At 38.8% G+C, this 23,911-nt stretch overlaps 1 protein-coding gene across 23 annotated transcripts in view; it reads right to left on the bottom strand.

The window, feature by feature from the left end:
- EHMT1 (euchromatic histone lysine methyltransferase 1) overlaps positions 1–23,911 on the bottom strand; it is a 300,206-nt gene that overhangs the window by 5,126 nt on the left and 271,169 nt on the right. For all 23 annotated transcript variants that reach the window (XM_072633192.1, XM_072633195.1, XM_072633191.1 and 20 more), the window contains one exon: positions 8,923–9,098. In XM_072633192.1, the coding sequence (XP_072489293.1) occupies positions 8,923–9,098 (176 nt within the window). The remainder of the gene's footprint in view (positions 1–8,922; positions 9,099–23,911) is intronic.

The raw sequence follows: 23,911 nt of genomic DNA, 5'->3' as shown, positions 1-23,911 counted from the left end.
CAGCTTGTTAAGCCATCGCTCAACTGATGGACATCATTTTGATTTTCAATTCTTAGCCACTACAAAAAGCACAGCTATAAATATCTTTGTAAAAATATTTGGGTCCTTTCCCCACTTCTTTTGGATGTCTCTGGGATATATATATATAGACCTATTAGTGTTATTTAATGGATCAAAGGGTATGCACAGTTTTACAGCCCTTAAGGCATAGTTCCAAATTGCTTTCCAGAATGGCTAGATTAGTTCACAATTCCACCAATAGGGCATTAGTGTTTATTTTCCTATATCACCTTCAGCATCCAACATTTTCTTTTTGTTGTCATATTAGCCAATCTGATAAGTGTGAGGTGATACCTCAGAACTGTTTTAATTTGCATTTCTTTAATCAATAGTGATTTAGAGATTTTTTACATATGGCTATAATATAAAATAGCTTTGATACCTTTGTCTGAAAACTGTCTGTTCATATTCTTTGACCATTTATCAACTGGGGAACGACTTTATTTTTATAAATTTGGCTCAGGTTCTCTATATACTTGAGAAATGAGACCTTTATGTGAGATACTTGTTCCAAAATTATTTTTCCAGTTTTCTGCTTATGATTTTGGCTAAAGTGGTTTTGTCTTTGCAAGAACTCTTAAATTTTACATAATCAAAATCATCTATTTTACATTTTGTAATGTTCTCTATATATTCTTGGGTCTTAAATTCTTCCCTTATCCATAAATCTGATAAATTACTCCATGGTCTCTTAATTTGCTTATGCTATCACCCTTTATGTGTAAATCATGTACCCATTTTGACATTATCTTGGCATACAGTGTGAGATGTTGGTCTACACCTCATTTCTACTGTACTATTTTCCAGTTTTCCCAGCAGTTTTTGTCAGATATTGAGCTTTTGTTCCAAAAGTTTGAATCTTTGGGTTTATCATATACTAGATAACTATGGTTATTTACTGTAAGGTAATTTATACCTAATCTATACCACTGCACTCTATATCTGACTTGGGACCAGACTATTTTGATAATTATTGCTTTATAATACGGTTTGGGATCTGGTATGGCTAGACCACCTTCTTTCATATTTTTTTTCATTGATTTCTTTGTTATCTTTGAGCTGTTGTTCTTCCAGACGAATGTTGTTATTACATCATTGGTTTCTGAGGAGTCCTGGACCCCACTTATTGCTAGCTTTACTAATAAACTGATTATGCTTAGAACTTCGTTGCTCAGTTTATCTTTACTGCAGACAGTTATGCTGCCATGACAACTGACAATCCAGCTAGGAGGCTGAACATTGGGACTCCTGGATCTTGAAGCAGCCCTCTCTGAGGTACCCCCTACAGTGCTCCAGTCAGTTTGGTTGGACATACCCTCAACCTCAACCAAAATTTCTCTGAACCAAGGTAAGACTTTGAATGAGAGAACATCACCTGCTGGACAAAGGAATTTTGTTTCAGATAGAGCACGTAGAGTAGTCTCTCCTGCAGACAAGAGAATTTCTATTATAGATAGAGGAAACTTTCCTACTAGTAGGGAAAGATAAATTATTTCTCCTGCAAACAAAGAAATCCTTCTTACAGAAAAAGGATTCTCTCTTATAAGCAGGAAAATCTCTGAGACATAAAACAAGAAACTGACAAGGCCTTGAAATTAATTCTTGACTCTTTGACTCTCGATATAGAAGCAATATTTGAAATTAATCAGATTCTAAAGTCATTGTAGTCTAGGATCAATCTCACTTTATTCCCTTGAAAGTTTTTCCCATAGGAGACTTACTATTTAACTCCCTAGTTAATAAATATCTCAGGGAAAATTCAGCAGGAGCATTCCCAGGGAGATTCCTGTGAGAACTCTGAGGGCCATCTCAAGAGAGTGATGGATCTAGTAGTGGCATAGTAATGGGACCCCATCCCAGAAAAGTTTCTTAAGCAGGGGAAACTCCCAGGTCATTGCACGAGTATGACCATGACAAAGAAGTGTGCTATTAAATTGTGTGAGCTTTGAGCTACGACTACAAGAGATGTGGCTGACAAATTATTTTGGCCTCAGTATGGTACATTTGATTATTGTTTATTAAAGAAGTTAAGATTGACTACTGAACAAACTTATTCAAAGCAAATGTATTATTGGTTTTGCTGGGCAGCTCTGTCTGATGTAACGTGCCCACAATCTCTTAGAGGGTCCTCTTTTATCTATCCTATTCTGTCATCTCCTCCATCCTATTCTCCTACTAAGGTAAGAGATCTTGCTTCTTCTAAAAAGTTGGGACTAGCTACAGGACAGATATATAGATGATACCACCTAGTAGGGAAATGTAGTGCCCTTAAAGTTCTGTCAACCTTTCAGTTCCTCTGACCTCACCACATAGAGGAGAAATTTGATGAAGATACTGTAGTTGTTATAACCCATTTGAAGGCCACTTTTAGGGGTCATAATCAACCAGGGGAGATGTAACTGACCTAATGGAAACCCTGGCCTTCCTGGGGGAAAGAAATGCCATCACAGAGGCTACTAATAGACAAGCCCCAGTCCACTAAGGGGATCTTCCCAACTAACTTTTGCAAGACCTCCATGGGAACCTTAACAACCCAACTGTTTACACCAGGATGTTACAAGCTAGGGAATCCTTAATTCACGGAATAGAGGCATATACTGTTCAACCTGAAAACTGAAACAAATTCCAAGAAATAATCCAGTAAGAGATGAAACTCCTTACTGCTTTTATGATGGGTTGTATAAAAATGCTAAGTGATACACAGGGTTAGATCCAATCAATGCAAGAGATTAATTCAGCCTTTGTTAACCTATCTATGCCAGAAATATGCAACTATTTCCATAAAAGTTGCCCTGAGTAGCATAAAATTCCATTGATAAACTTGAAAGTATTACTCAATAGGTTTATAAAGGAAGAGATAAAAAAAAGGAAAACCTAAGCAAAAACCCAAACATCTTCAGCTCTTTTTCACACTCTACCTGGAAACTGAGACACATAAATGTTTTTGTTTTTTTTTTTTTACTGTTACAAGGAGCACCTTGCTATAAGGTGAGTTTTGAAGAGAGGAATTTAATGACAATAAAAAAGGGAGGTCATGACAGAAATGAAGGGAAATTTACAGCCTGAAGGTGTGGAAGAGAAACAGGGACCATAAACTCTGATAAGGAATTTATTTTCCCTGGCCCTGATGTTTTTGCCCCAGACATTCCAGGTGTTGCTTTTCCCTACACTGATGAACTTCACATTACTGTTAAAGTAATGTACTTTAACACTGTAAATGTTGATACATTTTATGATTATTTGTTAGGCACTATAAACTCTAGTTCAGTTTTTAACTGAGATTACTAGATTCTGAGTACACTTATATAGGATCCCAAAATACTGTTGGAGTTATCAGACAGCCCCAAATTGTCCTCAAATTGTCTCCTCAAAAGGTCACCACTGGCCCTCCCTCAGTTAAACATTCTTTCCTTTTTATGTCTCAACCTCCACTTAAAATTCTGGGTAAAGACTTTTTGTGCAAACTGAAGACCACTACTACATGTCCCCCTGTTCTGGGTCTTTACAATTCCCAGAGGACTCTCTTTCCTTATTCCCTATTGTGTGAGATTTTTCAGAGGACTCCAAAGAGAACTTTCTAGACTTTCAAGGACTCTCTGAAGAGGAATTACTTTCCTTGTTCCCCATTTCCTGTCATGATGCCCAAGGAAATCTGAGTCTTCCTCTTGATATCCCTGGGCTGTATGGGCTACTTCATCCTCAGATGCAAGTTTATTAAAACCAGCTATTCCTGTTACTATTAAGACCAAAGCAGGGCTACTACTATGTGTGTTCCAATATCCCTTATCTAGACAAGCTATTTAAGGTATTTCACCCATTACTGACTCCCTTAGAGATCAAGGTACTATTGTTCTAGTCAATAACCTTGTAACACTCCTTTATTGGCTTTTAAGAAATCTAAACCAGGCCCTGATGGAAAACCTGTTTATCAATATGTGAGATTTACACACTGTTGGTGCTTCTATTATACCTAGGCTTCCAGTGATGCCCAACACAAGCATTAATGTCTCTTCAATTCCTTGTGAGGCTACCTATTTTACTGTGATGCACCTTGGTTCAGCTTTTTTCAGCATTCCCACTCACCTGGATTCACAATACCTATATGCGTTTACTCAATCTGCCTCAAGGATATGTCTGTTACCTTCAAGGGCTCTCCTCTGTTGTAGTATGTTGATGATCTCTTACTAGCAGCACCCAATATAGAGACCTGCCAAGAAGACAGCTGTTGTCTTCTTTTCCAACTTCATGTGGGAGACCATTAAGTCTCCAACCAAAAGATCAATGGTACCTTCCTCAGGCAGAGTATCTTCATTTTCTTTTATCTGCCAGCAGTCATTCTGTTTCCCCAAAGTGCTTACAGCTCTCTAGTAATTATCAACTCTGAAGAATAAGAAACAGCTGCATGCCATTTTAGGTGTGGCTGGATATGGTTAACAATGGATTACATCTTTTGGTAAGATTATGAAACTTCTAATTTCTTTGACTAAAGACTCTGTTACAGAACCTTTACCATTTAAGCCTCAACATATTATTGGCCTGGCTGAACTAAACCCGGTTATCGGTTCCAGCCTTAGGACTTCCAGATTACAGTAAACCTTTTCCTTTGTTTGTTCATGAGCAGAATGGGGTGGCCTCTGGTGTTCTTACTCAGAAGTTCTCCTTACCCAGCAGTGTATTTCTCTGTACACCTTGAGGCTGTGGCTGCTGGAGCACTACCCTGCCTACAGGCTATGCCACCACTACCCTTTTAATAGAGAAGGCTTGTGATTTAGTTCTTGGCACCTTTCTAATGCTATGTCCCCATGAGGCTGAAGCCCTTTTCCTTCATCATAGCTTTTTCCAATTAGAGACTTGCTAGTTATGAAGTGATTTTGCTAGGAAAAGAGAATATTATTCTGAGGATGTGCCATCCTCAACCCTGTTACATTGCTCCCCCATCTACCAATCTCTGGGGAGCCCCTATATGACTGTTTCTCTCTAGTGGACATGGATGAAAAGCTCCACAATGATCTTTCTGATAATCCTTTGCAGACTCCTGATGATGTTCTGTATACTGATGGGTCCTTTTTTGAGAGATGTCACCAGGTACTTAAGCGCTGCTATGGTCTCCAACCATGACACCTTCTTGGCAGCCTCTTTGATATTTCATTTCAGAGCCCAAGCAACTGAGTTGATTGCACTCACAGAAACCTGACATTCTGCTGATGATAACAGCACAACCATTTACACTGACTCACATATGCATTCAGCATCTGTAACATATTGGGACACTATGGCTACAAAGAGGTTTTCTAACATCTGACAGCAAAATTATCACTAATGCAGACTTCATCAAGGAACTTTTATCTGCTATGAAACTACCAAATGCTTTAGTCATTGTCCATTGCCCTGCTCACACCAATGAAACTGATCCTGTCTCATGATGGAACAGCTGTGTAGATGGGGCTGCAAAGTGACACCAAAGCCTCACTGCTCTAAAGGGACTTCAATACGTTTTTCCTTTCTTGGGAAGACAATTTAAATCTTGTCTATAATGACTCCAAAGTTGGGAAATGGAAACAATGGTTTAAGGTTAAACAGATAGATGAGATCTGAATGACTGTGGAAAGCAAATTGTTCCTCCCCTGAAGCCTCTATCACCACGTATGTCTTTCTATTCATAAGGGGGGCCATCTTTGAACTCAGGGAACTGCTGATAAAATACAGCAGGCAAGTGCAGCCCCAGGTATTACTGTAGTTGCAGCTCATATTACTGCTTCCTATCCCACTTATCAAACATATAACTTTCATAACATATAAGAAATAACCTGGTGGTCACCTTTCAGCTTATACTCCATTATGACATCTGCAGGTTGATTTTGTATGTATGTCCAAGTCAGGTCATTATAAAGTTTGCCTTTTTATTGTAGATCAGCTCACTCAGTGGATAGAAGTATTTCCTGGTTCTAAAGCTACAGCTAATTTTGTGGCTAAAATGCTTCCCAAAGAGACTGTGTCCTGGTATGGTCTACCAGCATGTGTAGATTCAGATGCACTGATTTTATTCTTTCCTAAACATACTATGCTCTTGGGACAACTCCTAAGTTTCATACTCCCTATTGCTCACAGAGCTCAGGCCAAGATGAATGCATGAACAAAGAACTTAAGACTGATTGGCAAACTGTATTCTGAAATCCATCTTAAAATGGCTGGTGCACTCCTGCTTGCTTTATTTCATCTGTGAAGCAGACCAAAGAGATAAATTACCTATCTCTCCCTACAAAATGTCATTTGGACACCCTGCAATAAAAATTAAACCTTTCTCCACTATATATACATCATTACTGGGAGCTATACCATTGCTTCTAATATATAGAACTACAGAGCAGACTGAAAGAACTCCATGATATGGGAGCAGAAGTAGAGACTGGGCCTTTGGACTTGTCGTTACATGACTTCCATTGCGGAGAGAGTCTATATCAAGCATTTCCCGTGGCTCAATGGAATCCAATCAGCCTGGGAAGCCCCATTCCAAGTGCAAAGACCACTGTCAATGACAATTAAGGCTGTAAGTTTCCTCACATTTCACAAGCTTTTAAGGTAACTTTTGAAAGCCAGTCCATGACGGTTATTAAGGAGAGGATACCCTCATTCCCACTTGCAAAACCTTGCCAGATGAGTTAAAATACTATTATCTTTGTAGGAGATGGTGTGAAACTAAAATATATTAAGACTTTCCTGCTCCCCAATATTAATGAACGAGAATCATTCACTTGTGCTAAAACTCACTTTAATGACAATACTCAATCTAGGAGTTTGTCTTTTGCAATTCTTATAAGAATGACATTTCAAGTTCAAAGCATTAGTAACTCCAGGTCAATTTTTTATTCATGCTGGAGCAGCCTTTTCTTCTCTTCCCCTGGGGTGGTATGGCACATGTGGGTTAGCCTATTTGGCCCCACCAGTATCAGTTTATAGTCATTCTATGGACCTAATAGGAAGGACTACTAGAAATCTGGGGGCATGGCAGCATGAGCAGAGGAAGAGACAGTATAAGCCTTCAAACCCTATAAAGGAATCTACTCACGGACTGAAATTTTTCTGGTCTGTATTCTCAAATTTGGGGATGTGCTATGCCATGAAATCAGTCAGGAAAATTTCTACTGAAAATCAAAAGCTGGACCAAGGGACAATCACAGCAATTGCTGAAGCATTTAGTGCTGTCCTCTTCTCCAGGTGGAAATGAATTCTTTAGCAGAGATGGTTGCTGCAGAACCATTTGATGTTATATATTCTTGCTGCTTCCCAGGGAGTAGCCTAAGCTATTATTAGTAAGTCTTGTTGTTCCTATATCAATTAGGTAGAAGACATTATCACCAATGTCCATGAACTTCAACAGTTTATGAATGAAACTCAGCAAACTGCAGAGAATAGTAATTCACATGAAATCATTCTTCCTGCTTTTCCTAGTTAACCTCTTGGTTTTCTGGTAGAGGCATACTGTCAATCATACTTAAATGGGCTCTTGTTATCTGGTTCTCATAACTGTCTTCCCACCTTATATTTACTGTTGAATTAATTACTGTGCTCAAGCTTGCTCAAACTTAGGCCCTGAGAATATTACAGAGATCCAAGATGCTGAACAGATACACACGGATGTAACCCCACTAGAATCAGCATATATCTGTCTATAGAGAATGATTTATGGGAGGCATGACTCCCAAGAATCAAAGGTGGAAACTGTGCAATCTAAGATTAATTAATTCCATTTATATCATGATTATCCTTGTTTTGTGAGTTAGGTCTTGCTGTGCTGTAAAATCATTATAATTTAAGAGAACTGCTTTGCTGAAGGCAATTGGGAAACAGGGGAGTGAGTGTGAGAAGTACTGTCCCATTACAAGGGGTAGTTCCCAATATGGAGTTCCCTTATTTTTGTTTGTCAGAAGCTAGTGCCCTTTTAGAAGTCAGAAGCTAGTGCCCTTTTAGAAGCTCTCTATTTCTTTCAGATGCTGTCATAACCTGCTAATGTAAACTATTCCATTAATCAATATCTATATCTCAGCCAATCAACAAGGAAGTTTGATTACTCCTCAGGAACTAATTTCTCATTCTTTTCTTTTTTTTGGAAATAACCTAAGATTTACCCAATATTATGTAAACTTACTATGTTCCTCATTATCAACTATAAGAATGCTCTGTAAACCCCCAGATGGCACCCTTGGTTCCCATTTATTTGATAACTGCTAGCCTGGGTAATAAATTAATCATGCTTGGCACTTCGTTGCCTCATTTTATCTTTACTGCAGATTTCTACTGCAACAGTAGTACAAGACTTCTTGAATTCCTTTTACCCTTAATACCCAACTAGAGAAAATAAGGAATGTCACAGAGAGTCACAGTGTTAAGAGTTGTATCCCCACTGTACATAGATAAGGACTGATTTCCCATAAAAATGGTCTCATTTTATGGACTGTTACAACATTCTTCTTCTTAAACCTATATTGTACTTACACCACTTGGGGAAAAACTGGACCAGTCCAGCTCCTGCCACATAGGCTAGGTGAAATTAAATTGAGGACCAAACTTTCCCCGTTATTAGCGTGCTAATCCCTAAAGACCGAAAACTGAAGAAAGGAATTCTGGCATAAAGCTAAGATCCACTAACATAAAACAGTTATCTATGTTCACATATAAGAAGGGAAACATTTATTAAAAACCCATTCCTTGTCAGGTACTCTGCTAAGCACTTTACAAACAGTATTTCATATGAATGAATATGTGGAAAACACATTCCAGAATCACCTGAATTTGTATGTGTATACAAATATATAAAATTTAAGAAGAACACATGCAAGTATAAGATAATGCAAGAATACGTACCCTAGCTCTTCTCCTGCTTCTATCTGTCGAGTACTGAAGAAGGCAATCCGAGGGAAGCGCAAGTCTTGATGTGACATGAAGACACGCACAGGAATGAGGTTGGGCTCACAGAGGTGGTTTATAAAACGACTGATGTTGCCATAGAAACGGGCATCTATGCAGTAAACTTCTCCATCCTGAGGTAGGGAGAAAAGAAAAGCATCACATTGCATTTTGAGGACTATCTGGATTGGCTTAAATCAACTTAAACAAGTCATTTTTCAAAAAATACACAAAATCAATGAGGGGGAAGGAAGAATACAGCAGAAGATGCATGACTCTAACAAGTCAATTTCTTTCAAACAGGTAACACCAAGACAACACCCTTTCAGAGTCTGAAAGGTTTCAATACCTATCATGTTAGCGCCTACTCAAAAATATTCTAGAGTTGCAGAGATGGCCAAAAAAAAGTTTAAAAATTTTCATAGCACAGGAGAAATTTGGAGAATGATTTAAATGGGGACTGAATACAGATAGGAGAAAGTAAACAAGGATTTTAAATACATGAATTTACCATTCATTTATCCATCAATTAAACTACTATGCTTACTTCATATGAACACTATATTAAGGGCTGAAATAAGAATTTAGATAAGATATAGATCCTGATCATAAGGATTTTATAATTTACTGTGGGTGTGATAGGTGAAACACACAGATATAATGTTACCACATTATCCATCAATAATCATTTTTTCTTCTTTTCCCCCCAACAAGTATTTATTGAGCTTCTCCTATGTGATAGAAGTCTGAGGCATATAAACACAAAAACAAGAGTCCTCATTTCTCATCCTATAAGGGGAGACAGTATATATCTACACACACACACACACACACACACACACACACACACACACACGCACATGTCATTATATAAGAAATAATAATCGTTTATTAAGCACCTAGTATTATTAAGCTCCCTCTTCTTCATCTCTTTATCATTCAGGTGCCTTCTTGCCACTGTCTTCTCCTTCACATCTGCCTCAAATAATGAAGTGGTCTAACTCTATACCTAGGCTAACCCCTCTACTTGTTCAAGGGATCCCACTCCATCTCATCTCCTCCAACAGACTGCTATGTCATCTCCAGACTTTCATTTACTTTCAATCTCTCCCTCTCTACTGGCTCCTTCGTTACTGTCTACAAACATGGCCATGTCCCTCCATCTTCAAAAAAATCTTCACTTGATCCTTCCATCCTCACTATCACTTTTTTTCTCCTCTGTTCTTTGTGGCTAAATTCCTCAAAAGGCAGCCTAAATAGGAGCCTCCATTTTCTCTCTTCTCACTCTCTTTTTCACTCCTTATAATCTAGCTTCCACTCCTATCATTCTACTGAAACTGTTCTGTCCAAAGTTACAAATGGTCTCTTAATTGTCAATTCCAATGTTTCTTTTTTTTCTCAATCTGCATTCTTTTTGACCTCTCTGAGAACTCTGACTCTGATCATGCTCTCCTAGATACTCTATTCTCTCTAGGTTTTCAGGACACCACTCTCTCCTGGTTCTCCTCCAATCTATCTGACCACTCCTTCTCTGTCTCTTCTTCTGAATCCTCTTCTGGACTATGCCTTCTAACCATAAGGATCCCTCAGGGTTCTGTCCTGGGACCCTCTCCTCTTCTCCCTTTACCACTAGTTCACTCAATCTCATCAGTTCCCATGGATTTAATTACTACCTGTGAGTTGACAATATTCAAATCCGCCCCAACCTCCCCACTGATCTCCAACTGCTTTTCAGATATCTTAAACTGAATATACAGTACAGTACACACCTTAAACTAATCATCTTTTCCTCTAAACCTTTCCCCACATCTACTTTCCCCATTACTATAGAAGACAACCCATATGTTCCCTCAGGCTAACAACCTAGGAGTGATCTTGGATTCTTTACTTAATTTTCCACTCCTCATATCTAGTATGTCACCAAAATGTGCTGATTTTTTCTTTGCAATATTCCTTGAATATATTCCATCTGTCCTCTGACATTGTCACCATTCTGGTGCAGGTTCTCATAACCTCATACTTGGATTACTGCAATAACCTGCTGGTGAGTCTTCCTGACTCAAGTTTGTCCCTACTCCAATCCATCCTCTCTCTCTTCAATGCAGGTCTGACCATATCACCCCCCCTACTCAATAAAGCCCAGTGGCTCCCATCATTTCCAGAATTAAACACAAAATACTCTGTCATTCAAAAACCTTTATAACTTAGACCCCTCCTACCATTCCAGGCTTCTTCCATCTTACGCCCTACCACATACTCTGACCCAGTGACACTGTCCTCCTTGCTATTCTTGGAACAAGAGACTCCATCTTTTAGCTCTGGGCATTTTCTCTGGCTATTCCTCCATGTTTGTAATGTTCTTTCTCTTCAACACCATCTAATAACTTCTGTTAAGTCCCTACTAAAATCTCATCTTTTACAGGAAACCTTTCCCAACCCTTCTTAATTCTAGCACCTTCCCCTTGTTATTTCCTATACTATCCTTTATATAGCTTGTTTGTATATATTCATTTGTAGTGTCTCCCCCATTCAACTGTTAGTTCCTTGAAGACAGGGATTGTCTTTTGATAGGGAAGCCTGCTAAGGAAAAGGATAAAAGAGGATGGGATCAAGAGCACAATATAAATTGGTTACTGTTAGCAAGGAGAAAGGTCACCTCATTATAAGAGTCTAGGTTGGATCTTGTTAGGACTTGCCCAAAATACAGAAACAAGTTAAAGGTAGGAAGGATTTTGCTCACTTTATCTTAAAGGTAACCACCATTATGTTTCTTTACATCTTGTCCAAACTTTTGATAATGCCATCCTTTTACATATAAATGCAAATACTCCTGTGGTTACTTCCACAGTAAAGACCACAAGTGAAAAATTATCCAAAGCAGACACAGATGCTCTCATGACTCCATGGTACCTGAAGAATTCAACTGTCATTGAAACGTACTTGCTCCAGATAGCATACACAATGCTCATCTAGAAAAACTGAGGAAATGTATCTTCTCAAGATAAATTCTACTTTTCTTTCTATTGCCTCCAAATTGAAGCCACAGGTCAAAAGCAAGAATAGCTGATCCTGGCATCCAGAAAAGCAGGATGAAGTAGAGCAGCAGTACTTGATTCATCAAGGTCCTCCAAAGACTCACTCTCCCTATCCTGCTATCCTGACTTAAAGCACGCAGAAATTTGCAGTAGTCCCCCAAAAAGAATCAATAGTAAAATTCATAGCTTCAAGTAACTATATATAAATGACCCCCCCGAAAAAAAACAGAAAAAAAAACCAAGAAAAACTAGCAATCCTAATGCAAGGGGGCAACATAAGTATCACTAAAAGTCAGTGGGATAAAACCCATGCTCAGGATGGTTATATCTGACTAAGTTAGGGCAGGTAAAAGGGGGTAGGGGTGGAGTTAAATTGTATATTAATAAAGTATACTCCTGTGAGGAAATCCAGGAAACAGAGGGAAAGAGCATGATGGAAAGCATGTGTTTAAAGGTCAAAGGAAAGAGAAGTAGTAGTAATTTTGTCATTACTGAAAGAAAAAACCAAATGGAAAATCTGGGGAACAGAATCAGAAGCCAGACTCAGGCATATGAGATAATAGTAATGGGGAACTTTAATTCCAATCATCTTTAGAGTTTGCTGCCAAAAGCAGAACAGCTACTAACCTGACTTGCCTTTGTGATAATTTCAACTTTCAAATGGTGAAGGAAACAAGGAGAAATTCTATTCTGATCAGTAGTTGGACAACAGTGGGGAGTTTAAAGGAAATGATCACTCCATCCTAAACCTTATGCTGTAAAAGAAGAATACTGGATATAGTGTGACATGTGCTCCGAGATTTGGGGAAAGCAGATTTCAAGGGAACCAGGAGAAAGACAGGTAGGAGCCTATGAACTAAAATGCTTCAGTGGAAGTCAGTGTAGGAGGAATAGGAAATACTCAAGAATGAAATTCTAAAGACACTAATGGAAACAATTCTAATGAGGAGAAAAAATGGATTGTCTGAAAAGACTGAAATGAATAGACAGGGAAGTCACAGACAAACCTAGGTTTAAAAAGGAAATATATAAATGGTGGAAGTGAAATCAGGTAAAAGAAGATGAATATAAGTGTTGTAGAGCCTTATTAAAACAATGTCCAAAATGCTAATGCTCAGAATAGGTTGAGATTGATGAGGGAAGATAAGACAATAAAAAAGTTTTGTTACTGTTCTAAACTATACTGGGAGAAAAAGTAGGATCAAAGAAGGTGAGGAGTTTTGCTTGGGATGAGAGGAAAACGATCACTGATAACAGAGAGGAGGTAGAGATGCTCAACTTTTATTCCACTTGTTTTCTTCCCAAAGAAGAATGACCTATACATTGGTAATAACAGAATAAAAATGACTGATATTCAAGATAAGGGGAAATAGATAACACTTAGCTGCCTTATGAATTCAACTTATGTGAACCAGTTACAACATCTTCTGGTCCTGAAAGAACTGGCAGAAGTCATTGCAGAGCCACTGCCAATAGTATCTCAGCAATCAGAGAAACAGGAGAGACAGTCTAAGACTGGCAAATGTCCTAATTTTTAAGAGAAGCGTCTGCATACAACTGGTTGATGAGCTTGACTAAAATTACTGGGAAATTCTAGAATTCAAGAGACTAGGAAGAGACACAGTGATTAGAAACTGCCAGAATGGATTCATCAAGAACAGTCATGCTAGATTAATTTAATTCCATTTTTTGACAGTATGATGTGGTAGCCAAATAAGCTAATGCAACCTAGAGCTGCATTAGGGGTGACATAATTTCCAGGAATAAGGTGGTTATAGTCCTATTGTACTATACTTTCATCTGACCTCATGTCAGTCAGTCAGTCAACAAACTAAAAAATTTATTAAGCACTTACTATGTATGCGTCAGGGATACAAAGAAAGCTTAAAAAAAGAAGTCCCTGTTCTCATGGAGCTCACTGTCTAACGTGGGAAGCAACATGCAAATAACTATGTATAAATAAGATATATGCAGGATAAATTGGAGATAATTTCATAAGGAAGGCACTAAGATTTGAGAGGACTAGAAAAGGCTTCTTGCAGAAAGTGTGACTTTAACTAAAACTTTTAAAGGAAGCCAGGAGGTGGAAATGACTGAGTGCATTCAGTCAGTGAAAATGGTGGAGATGGAGTGTTGTGTACAAGGAACAGCAAGGAAGCCAGTGTCACTGGATCAGAGTATGTAGAGGAAGTAAGGTGTAAGAAGACCAGAAAGGTAGGAAGGGGAGAGATTATGAAGGGTTTCAAAAGCCTGAGAGGATTTTATATGAATAGGGAAGTGATAAGTCAAACCTGCACTTAAAGGAAATCAATTAGACAGATGAGTGGAGGATGGACTGGAGAAAGAAGAGACTTCAGGCAGAGAGACCAACAAGTAAGCTATCTATTTATAATAGTCCAAGCATAAAATGATGAAGGCCTGCCCTAGGGTGGTGGCAGTGTTAGTGGAGAGAAACAGATGTATATATAAAAGATGTTATGAAGGTAAACTGGTAGAAATTCACAATTAATTGGATATGGGGAGTGAGAAAGTGGAGAGTTGAGGTTGGATGGAGATTTTGAGTGGAGAGCTGAGGTTGTAAGCCTGGGTGACTGAGCAGATGGTGGTATCCTCAACAATAGGGAAGTCTGAAAGGGAAAAGGGTTTGGGGGAGAAAGATAAGGAGTTCAGTTTTGGACATGTCAAGTTTAAGATGTCTATAGGACATCGAGTTTGAGATGTCCAATATGCAGCTGAAGATGCAAGATTAGAGGTGAGAAGAGATGTTAGGGCTGGACAAATCTGAAAATCATCTGCAAAGAGATGATAAAGAAGCTATGTGAGCTCACCAAGTGAAACAAGGAAGAGGGAAATGATAGGGAATAAGCATGTATATAGTGCCTACTATATGCCAGGCACTGTGCTAAGCACTTCTTTACAAATATTTCATTTGAAATATAAGGGAAGAGCACCCAAGATAGAGCTTAGGGGACAACTATGATGAAGAGTTATAAGATGGATAAAGATCCAGTACAGGAGACTGAGAAAGTAGTTAGACAGGTAAAAGAGGCAGTGTCACATACTTCATGTACAGTATTATATTCATTTCTGGGAGTCTGGATCCAGAGAACAATAAGAATGGTGAGAGGCCTTAAGGCCATGTTATATAAGGACTGGATCAAGGAATAAAGGTATGTTTAGCCCAGATGAAAAAAAGACATAGCTGGAATATGATAGCGGTTTGCAAGTTCTGAAGGATTCTCTGTCACCTGAAAGAGAAATCAGATCTGTTCTTTCTGGCCCCAGACGGTAGCATCAGGAACAACGGACGGATGTTTGAAAGAGGTCAATTTAGATATGATGTTAGTAAGAACTTGCTAAAACAACAAAGTTCCTTTTCAACTTTTTTTTTCATCAGAAATATCTGAAAATTCTCTATTTTAGTGAAGATTCAATTTTTCCTTGAAGGATGATACTTAATGCTCCTGTGTTAAGTTACTTTGGGTTGTAGACCTCTTTGTCTTTTGCCTTTTGGAATATTTCATTCTATGTTCTCTGCTCCTCTAATGTAATAGATGATAAATTTTGTGCAGTCCTGTCTGGTTCCTCAATATCTGAATTCTTTCTGGCTACTTACATTTGCTTCTTTTGCTTGAAAATTCTAGATTCGGGCACTGATACTCCTTTTCACTTTGGAGTTTCTTTCAGGACGTGATTCAAGGATTATTTCTATTTTCATGTTGTCCTCCTGTTCTAATATGTCTGGGAAATTTTCCTTGATGTACTGAAATTGTATCCAGGTTTGAGATTTTGTTTTGTTTTGTTTTATTTTATTTTTTGGTCCCAGATTTAAAGTATCCTTTCATTCTTGAGTTATTTCTCTTTGAAGTTTTCCATGTCAGTTATTTCCATTATGGTATGTGTTATATTTTCCTCTATTTTCTCATTCTTTTTAAGAATTCTTGCTATATGTATATTTGTATCAAATTCTAGCTATCTCTAAGGTGGGAAGGGGAGAGGGAAGAAATAAAGAAATTTACTTGATAATTTTATCATAAATTTAAAAGAAATAGCAACTTGTAAATAACAGATTTGCAGTTTTATGTGTAAATACCTTTTTTTAAAAAAAATTGTACTATTATGGAAATTTTTTTTATTCCATAGTTAAAAAAAGAATTCTTGCTATTTCTTTTAAGTCTTTTCCATTCAGACTATTCTGATTTTTAGGGATATATTGAAGTTATGAGTGGAACACTCATTTGGTCAGTCAATTGTTATTTCTCATTCTTGCCACTCTAGCCCTTCTCTATCATATAAATCTTGAATGACATCCTTTATACTTATTCTTCTTCAGAATGCCTTGTTGGTTACATGATGGAATGCATTCATACACATGTAGTTTTCCATTATCTTCTTTGTGATGTTCATATTTAATTTTTCAGAAGCAGTGGTATTAATAGATCTTGCTGCCATATAAGCATTACTAATAAAATGCTGCATTAAAAGATAGGCCTTGCTATAATAGGAAGTTTGGGGTCAGAGAAACTGTTTTGCAATTTCCTCAAAAGGAATTCAACCTATTTTTCTTTTAACCTTGAATACCACTTGCTATCCATCCCACATTTACACATTTGGACAAGTTCTACATGTCCATTCAACTGCAAGTTGGAATCTGGGCAATAAATATTTCTCATCCATTTGGTCTTTCTTGGGTAGATGGACAGACAGATCCTTTGGCTAATTACAGATCTCCCCCAGAAGTTCAGCAATGTCTTGGCGCTTGATATGATCAAAATAATGTCATTCAAAAAGAGAAACATATGGAGGGAATCCTTCTTTAACCTGGGCCCAGTGCTGAACCTCCTCCATTACAACATTAAGTACTTTGTTGAGCATACATCTTCCTGTTTGATGCCTCATCTGATGTTTATCATCAGAAGGTCACTGAACAGATTTTTTTTTTGTCCATTGTTAGAGCTTCCAAACAATCTTGAATGATCTTGCTACATGGACAGAAGACACCTTATTGCAAAAAGAACTTGTTCTAACCAGTTACTGCTTTCTAATAATCAATAAATAATAAGCACCTGGGATCTTATATTCTCCATATCTTTCAATCAACTGTGAATTGACAAAGACTTAATCCACTGTTAAATATCACTTGGGAAAGTCTGCTTGATTCCCACTAATATCTTCAGTGGAGAGGACCTCAGTTGGTGTATAAATGACTCTCATGAAGGTTTTGTACAGATGGGACAGTGGGAATATAGATGGGTAGTCGATGCTCAGTCACCTCTTTTTGGAATCAGTAATGATTAAGATTTTTTTCCATGTCTTTGGAATCTTCTCTTCTTTCAAACACCTTATAAACTGGTCCCTTAATGCTCTCATAATTTTACTGTTTCCAACATGGACCTCTTCTACATATACTTGACGCGATTTGGCTGCTTTTCTTTGTCATTGTTTTATTTAATGTCTTTTCTACTTACTCTCTAAGTACCTCGGGGACTACTTCATTAGAGTTCAGTTGCACTCTCCTGGATGGAACAAAATTTACTGCAATAAAATGTGAAAATCTTTTTAATTTTTCTTCTGTTTATAGTACTACTTGTTTTTCATACTTGAATGCCTCTGGGATGACTCAGTTAAATACTTTTACCAAACTTCCTCTAGACTGGTTTTATGCTCCAATTTTGTTTTGTTTTGTTTTGGGGGGGCAGACTTATTTAACAATACTTTTCATTATCATACACCAAACTTCTTTCTAAGATTTTGTTTTACTTCTAGCATTTTTTTCGGACCTTAAAGCCCTTCCTCTGATTAAGCACCTTATACTTTGCAGAACACAAAAAGAGAAACATATACACAATAACAGATGGAACAATGAGTCTCCATTTCATCCAGCATGTTTTCTAAAAGTATACGATTCCACTTGCTATTTTCAAAACCGTTCTGTTTGTCTGTGCTTAACTTGGAATTTCCTTCTGTTTTCTTCTGTGCCTTTATAAAATCATTCATTGGCCCTCTTTTTTGGAATCACTATTGCTAACCTCATCCACCAACTCCTGACCCACCATTAAAACTAGAGGGTGAGAAAGGATATCCTTCAAACAAAATAAATGTGCACAATAATCATGGTCCAAAACTGTACGTCTCTTTCTGGCCTTGAGGCCTTATCATTTCTATCATGAGGTGAGTAACATACTTTAACCTAAGTCCTCTGAAGACATGGCTAGACACTGATTAGAATTCTCAAGTTTTTCATATTGTTTCTCTATCATGTTATTGCCATTATATAAACATTTTTGATGGTTCTGTTCCCTTCACTCTGTATCATTTTATACTTGCCAAGATTCTCTGAAATCTTTCAGGATTTCTCATTGTGCAATCATATTCTATTATCTTTATACACCACAACTATCAGTTATTCCTCAGAAGACAGGTACCCCTAGATTCTAGTTCCTTGTTTCCCCTACCTTTTAATCATCCCTTCAACATCAGGAAATTTTTTCAGCTTATAATTATTTCTGCCCTGGTATTATTCCCTTCATAACTGTCCCTCCTCTTTTTATCCCAACTTGTTTCCCTGGGGTGGAGCCAAGATGGCGGAGTAGAAACACACAAATACGCTAGCTCCGAACCCACAGTGCTGGGATTAGAAGCTCAATTCCGTATGGGCGGTCTCGGGCGGGTAAAGGTGGGAACTTCTAAATCTTAGAGTTCTCACGAGGCCCCCCAGGAAACGACTGGGAATCGAGGTGAACCGAGCTATCTCGTGTATTTCCGCGTCTTCCCGTGAGAAACGTGATGGGAGAGAGCTCTCCCCGCCCTCGAGATTGTCCCGGATTGGAGCACACCTGTTGTTACCTAACAGGCTCGGTATTGACGTGCAAACTACGCGACGGGAGAGCTTAAGTAGGGTCAGGAAAGCCTGAAAGCTCTCTTGGGCGGAGGGGCCACGTGTGAGGACACAAGGCTCCGCTTTTCCCCTCTCCTCTCTCCCCTCCCCCTCTCTCCCCACTTACACTTCTACTTCCAATCTCTTATTGTAAGATCTTTGCCTCCTTGGGAGATTCTTCGCTCCCTCCTAAGGAAGAATTCTCCTGCACTTGTAACCGAGACCCTGAATAAAGCTCAACCCTTGTTCGACTCTGGAACGTCCTTTCTCTCATACGAGCATCCAGCTTGGCCAGCCAAAGACCTCGGGAGGTGAGGTAAGAAGACTCGGTAGCCCACAGGCCTCTAGGCCTGGCACCACAGCCCATGAAATATCTGTAGAAAAGAGCTGCCAATAAATTCGGGAGCAGGAGAAGCCACAGAAGTGGAGCGGACGTGATTTCTGTTCCAGAGAGCCTGAAAACCTCTCGCAAAAGGTTCTTCGCACTGCGGACACGGAGCTGAGCCCAGCCCTGCATTGACAGCCCAGCGCCGAGAGGAGCAGATCCGAGCAGGCTTCAGGGACAGAATCTAGCAGCCGCACGGGTCCCTCCACCCACAGGTGACAAGGGTCGATGAAAGGCTCTCTTCAGTGGGTCGAGAGGGGAGTGGGGAGCCCCCATGACTCAGGCCCCCTCAGGAGGCACCAACGGAGGTGGGAGCAGACCGGGGCTCCCCAAGCAGGCAGGAGCTCGGATCCATTGTAGAAGGTCTCTGCATAAACCCCCTGAGGGAACTGAGCCCATGAGGCGGCCCTGCCCCCACCTGAGCACCTGAACTTGATCTCACACTGAATAGCAGCCCTGCCCCCCCCCCCCCCCCCCCCCCCCCCCCCCCGGCCAAAGCTCTGAGGCTGGGAAGCAGCATTTGAGTCTCAGACCCTAAGCGCTAGCTGGGAGGATCGGGAAGCGAGGTAGGTGTGAGGAGAATATTCAGAGGTCAAGTCACTGGCTGGGAAAATGCCCAAAAAAGGGAAAAAAACCCAAGAATATAGAGGGTTACTTCCTTGGTGAACAGATTTCTCCTCCTCTCCTTTATGATGAGGAAGAGCGGTGCTCACCATCAGGGAAAGACACGGAAGTCAGGGCTTCTGTATCCCAGCCCACTCAATGGGCTCAGACCATGGAAAAGCTCAAAAAGGGCTCAGAAAATTTTGAAAATTATGTTAGAGGACTGGAGGAAAAACTGGAAAGAGCAATCAAAGATATGCAAGCAAAGTATGAACAGCACATCAGCACCCTGCTAAAGGAGACCCAAAAAAATGCTGAAGAAAATAACACCTTGAAAAATAGGCTAACTCAATTGGCAAAGGAGGTTCAACAAGCCAATGAGGAGAAGAATGCTTTCAAAAGCAGAATCAGCCAAATGGAAAAGGAGATTCAAAAGCTCACTGAAGAAAATAGTTCTTTCAAAATTAGAATGGAACAGATGGAGGCTAATGACTTTATGAGAAACCAAGAAATCACAAAACAAAACCAAAAGAATGAAAAAATGGAATATCATGTGAAGTATCTCATTGGAAAAACAACTGACCTGGAGAATAGATCCAGGAGAGACAATTTAAAAATTATGGGACTACCTGAAAGCTATTATCAAAAAAAGAGCCTAGACATCATCTTTCATGAAATTATCAAGGAAAACTGCCCTGATATTCTAGAATCAGAGGGCAAAATAAATATTGAAAGAATCCACCAATCACCACCTGAAAAAGATCCAAAAAGAGAAATTCCTAGGAATATTGTGGCCAAATTCCAGAGTTCCCAGGTCAAGGAGAAAATATTGCAAGCAGCTAGAAAGAAACAATTCAAGTATTGTGGAAGTACAATCAGGATAACACAAGATCTAGCAGCTTCTACATTAGGGGATCGAAGGGCATGGAATAGGATAGTCCAGAAGTCAAAGGAACTAGGACTAAAACCAAGAATCACCTACCCAGCAAAACTGAGTATAATACTTCAGGGGAAAAAGTGGTCTTTCAATGAAATAGAGGACTTTCAAGCATTTTTGATGAAAAGACCAGAGCTAAAAAGAAAATTTGACTTTCAAACACAAGAATGAAGAGAAGCATGAAAAGGTAAACAGCAAAGAGAAGTCATAAGGGACTTATAAAAGTTGAACTGTTTACATTCCTACATGGAAAGACAATATTTGTAACTCTTGAAACTATTCAGTATCTGGGTACTGGGTGGGATTACACACACACACGTGCACACGCACACACACATAGAGACAGAATGCACAGAGTGAATTAAATAGGATGGGATCATATCTTAAATAAAAAAATGAAATCAAGCAGTGAGAGAGAAATATATGGGAGGAGAAAGGGAGAAATGGAATGGGGCAAATTATCTCTCATAAAAGAGGCAAGCAAAAGACTTTTTTAGTTTGGGGAAAAAGAGGGGAGGTGAGAGAAAAACATGAAGTTTACTCTCATCATATTCCACTAAAGGAAGGAATAAAATGCACACTCATTTTGGTATGAAAACCTATCTTACAATACAGGAAAGTGGGGGATAAGGGGATAAACAGGGTGGGGGGGATGATGGAAGGGAGGGCATGGGGAGGAGGGTGCAATTTGAGGTTGACACTCACGGGGAGGGACAGGATCAAAAGAGAGAACAGAAGTAATTGGGGGCAGGATAGGATGGAGGGAAATATAGTTAGTCTTATACAACACGACTATTATGGAAGTCATTTGCAAAACTACACAGATGTGGCCTATATTGAATTGCTTGCCTTCCAAAGGGAGGGGGTGGGGAGTGAGGGAGGAAAAGAAGTTGGAACTCAAAGTTTTAGGAACAACTGTCGAGTACTGTTCTTGCCGCTAGGAAATAAGAAATATAGGTAAAGGGGTATAGAAAGTTATTTGGCCCAAGAGGACAGAGGAGAGGATGGAGACAAGGGCAGAGAGGAATGATGGAGGAGAGAGCAGATTGGTGATGGGGGCAATTGGAATGCTCGGTGTTTTGGGGTGGGGGGAGGGGACAAGGGGGGAGAAAATTTGGAGCCCAAAATTCTGTGGAAATGAATGTTAAAAGTTAAATTAAAAAAAAAAAAACTTGTTTCCCTGTTGAATCTGATGTATTTCTACACTACTCTGTGTACATGTGTGCATGTGTGTGAATGTGCGTGTGAGTGTGTGTTTTCAACATTTTTTTATCCAAATCAGATATGGGTAAGGCTCACTGATACCAGAACCTTTGCCCTTTTCTCCATGTTTATATTCTTCTCCCATATCTCAATTATGAGAAATGTTAAGTATCAAACTCTTCTTCCTCTTTTTTATCCTAGTATATTCCTTTTACCCTATTTCTTTTCCCCCAAAACAGGACTTACCCCGAAAACCTCTGTTTTTCTTATTTAACTCTCTCAATACTTGTGAAAACATTAAAATTCTAAAGGGATATTAGTTTCTTTTTCTCCTGTTAGAATGCTAGCACATCACAATACAGTCCCCTTCCAATTTCTAAAATAAATTCTCACTTTCCAGTTTATCCTGAATCTTGTATGTTTGCATTTCACAGTTCTTACAAATCAGAACATTTGAAAGGACACTATTTTATTAAAGGTTCATCTTCTCAATTCCCCCCGAGCATTATATTCAGCTTTGCAGTATATTCTTGCTTATGAGTTTTTATCTTTTTTCTTCTTGAAATACTGTATTCCAAGTTCTCCTCCCTTTTAAAGTTGAAGCTGGCATGTCTTATGTATGACCTTAAACTGCTTCTTTCAGGTTACTGACAGTATTTTTTTCTTTGATGTAGGAGTCCTGGATTTTAGCTATAACATTTCTGGGATTTCTCTTTATTGGGTTTTTTTCAGGTGGTGAATAGTGGATTCTATTTTTATTCTGCCTCCCAGTTCTAACAGATCTGAACAGTTTTCACTTCTGATTTTTTTTTTTTTAAATGTCCAGCTTGAAGGAAAAAAAAAAATCATGGTTTCAGGAAGTCCAGTGATTCATAAATTATCTTTTCTTGCCCTATTTTCTAGGTCAGTTGTTTCTGATATAAAATCTCACATTTTCTCCTATTTTCTCAACTTTAAAATTTTGTTCCAAGATACTTTACTATCTCTCTTGGAGTTACTGATATCTGTTAGGTCCATTATAATTTTCAGAAAGTATGTTCCTTGAGTAGGGTTTACTGTGTACACTGAATGCTGGTACTTTTCCTTTGCTTCCAAGATTCCTACTGTGGGCTTAAAAACCAACCCTGTGGCATTCTCAGGAGAGCCCTCCTCCTTTGCTACCTCTACATACAAAGCAGTGTATCCAGCTCATATCTTGCTACACTGGGAGGAGTCTACCCTGCACAGATGCAGATTTTCATGGTGGCTCCCTTTTCAGATGCCTGTGGGCATCTAGCTATTTGAGCAGTTCTGGGGTGGAAGTAGTAACTTACTATATTTTCACATTAGATTTCTTGGCCTCATATAAATTTTAGGTTTGAGGGAACTAACCCACCTGTGTTCAGGTTGCTATCTTGGCTAGAAGTCCCTTTTTCATAGGATTTCACAGATGAGTTTATATTCTAACTGGGTGTTATCTTGGGCAGCCATCACTCACTCCCATTTGGCAAGTAAGTCAAATGTTTGATGACTAAGATTCTTTGTCTCCTTGTCTTAACAATTCATTTACTTTTCATTCTTGGATGAAATTATTATAGTTGATGTTAATGTTATTTCTGTTTCTCACTTTTCACTTTTTCCAAATAATTCAGGGTTAATTTTTAATTGTATGACATGTTTTTCTCATTATTATTCTTTTTTGTTCATTACATGTATTTTATCTTAGTTCTGAAAAGCTGATGGTCTCACTGTGTACAAACAGCTGACAGGGATAACTCTTACATTCATAGTAAGTCTCTTCCCTTCTGTTAAAATTCAATCAGTTTCATCCTTCATTGTGTTGGTTGGTATGTACCATGCCACACATTCTTTTTTAACGACATATAATGACATAAAGGTATGGGACTTCGGCATAATCAACAAGTCTT

This window comes from Notamacropus eugenii, chromosome 1 (genome assembly GCF_028372415.1).
Source record: "Notamacropus eugenii isolate mMacEug1 chromosome 1, mMacEug1.pri_v2, whole genome shotgun sequence".
Taxonomy (NCBI): domain Eukaryota; kingdom Metazoa; phylum Chordata; class Mammalia; order Diprotodontia; family Macropodidae; genus Notamacropus; species Notamacropus eugenii.
The sequence above is the reverse complement of the archived record's forward strand: the minus strand, read 5'-3'. Positions and strand labels throughout refer to the sequence as shown.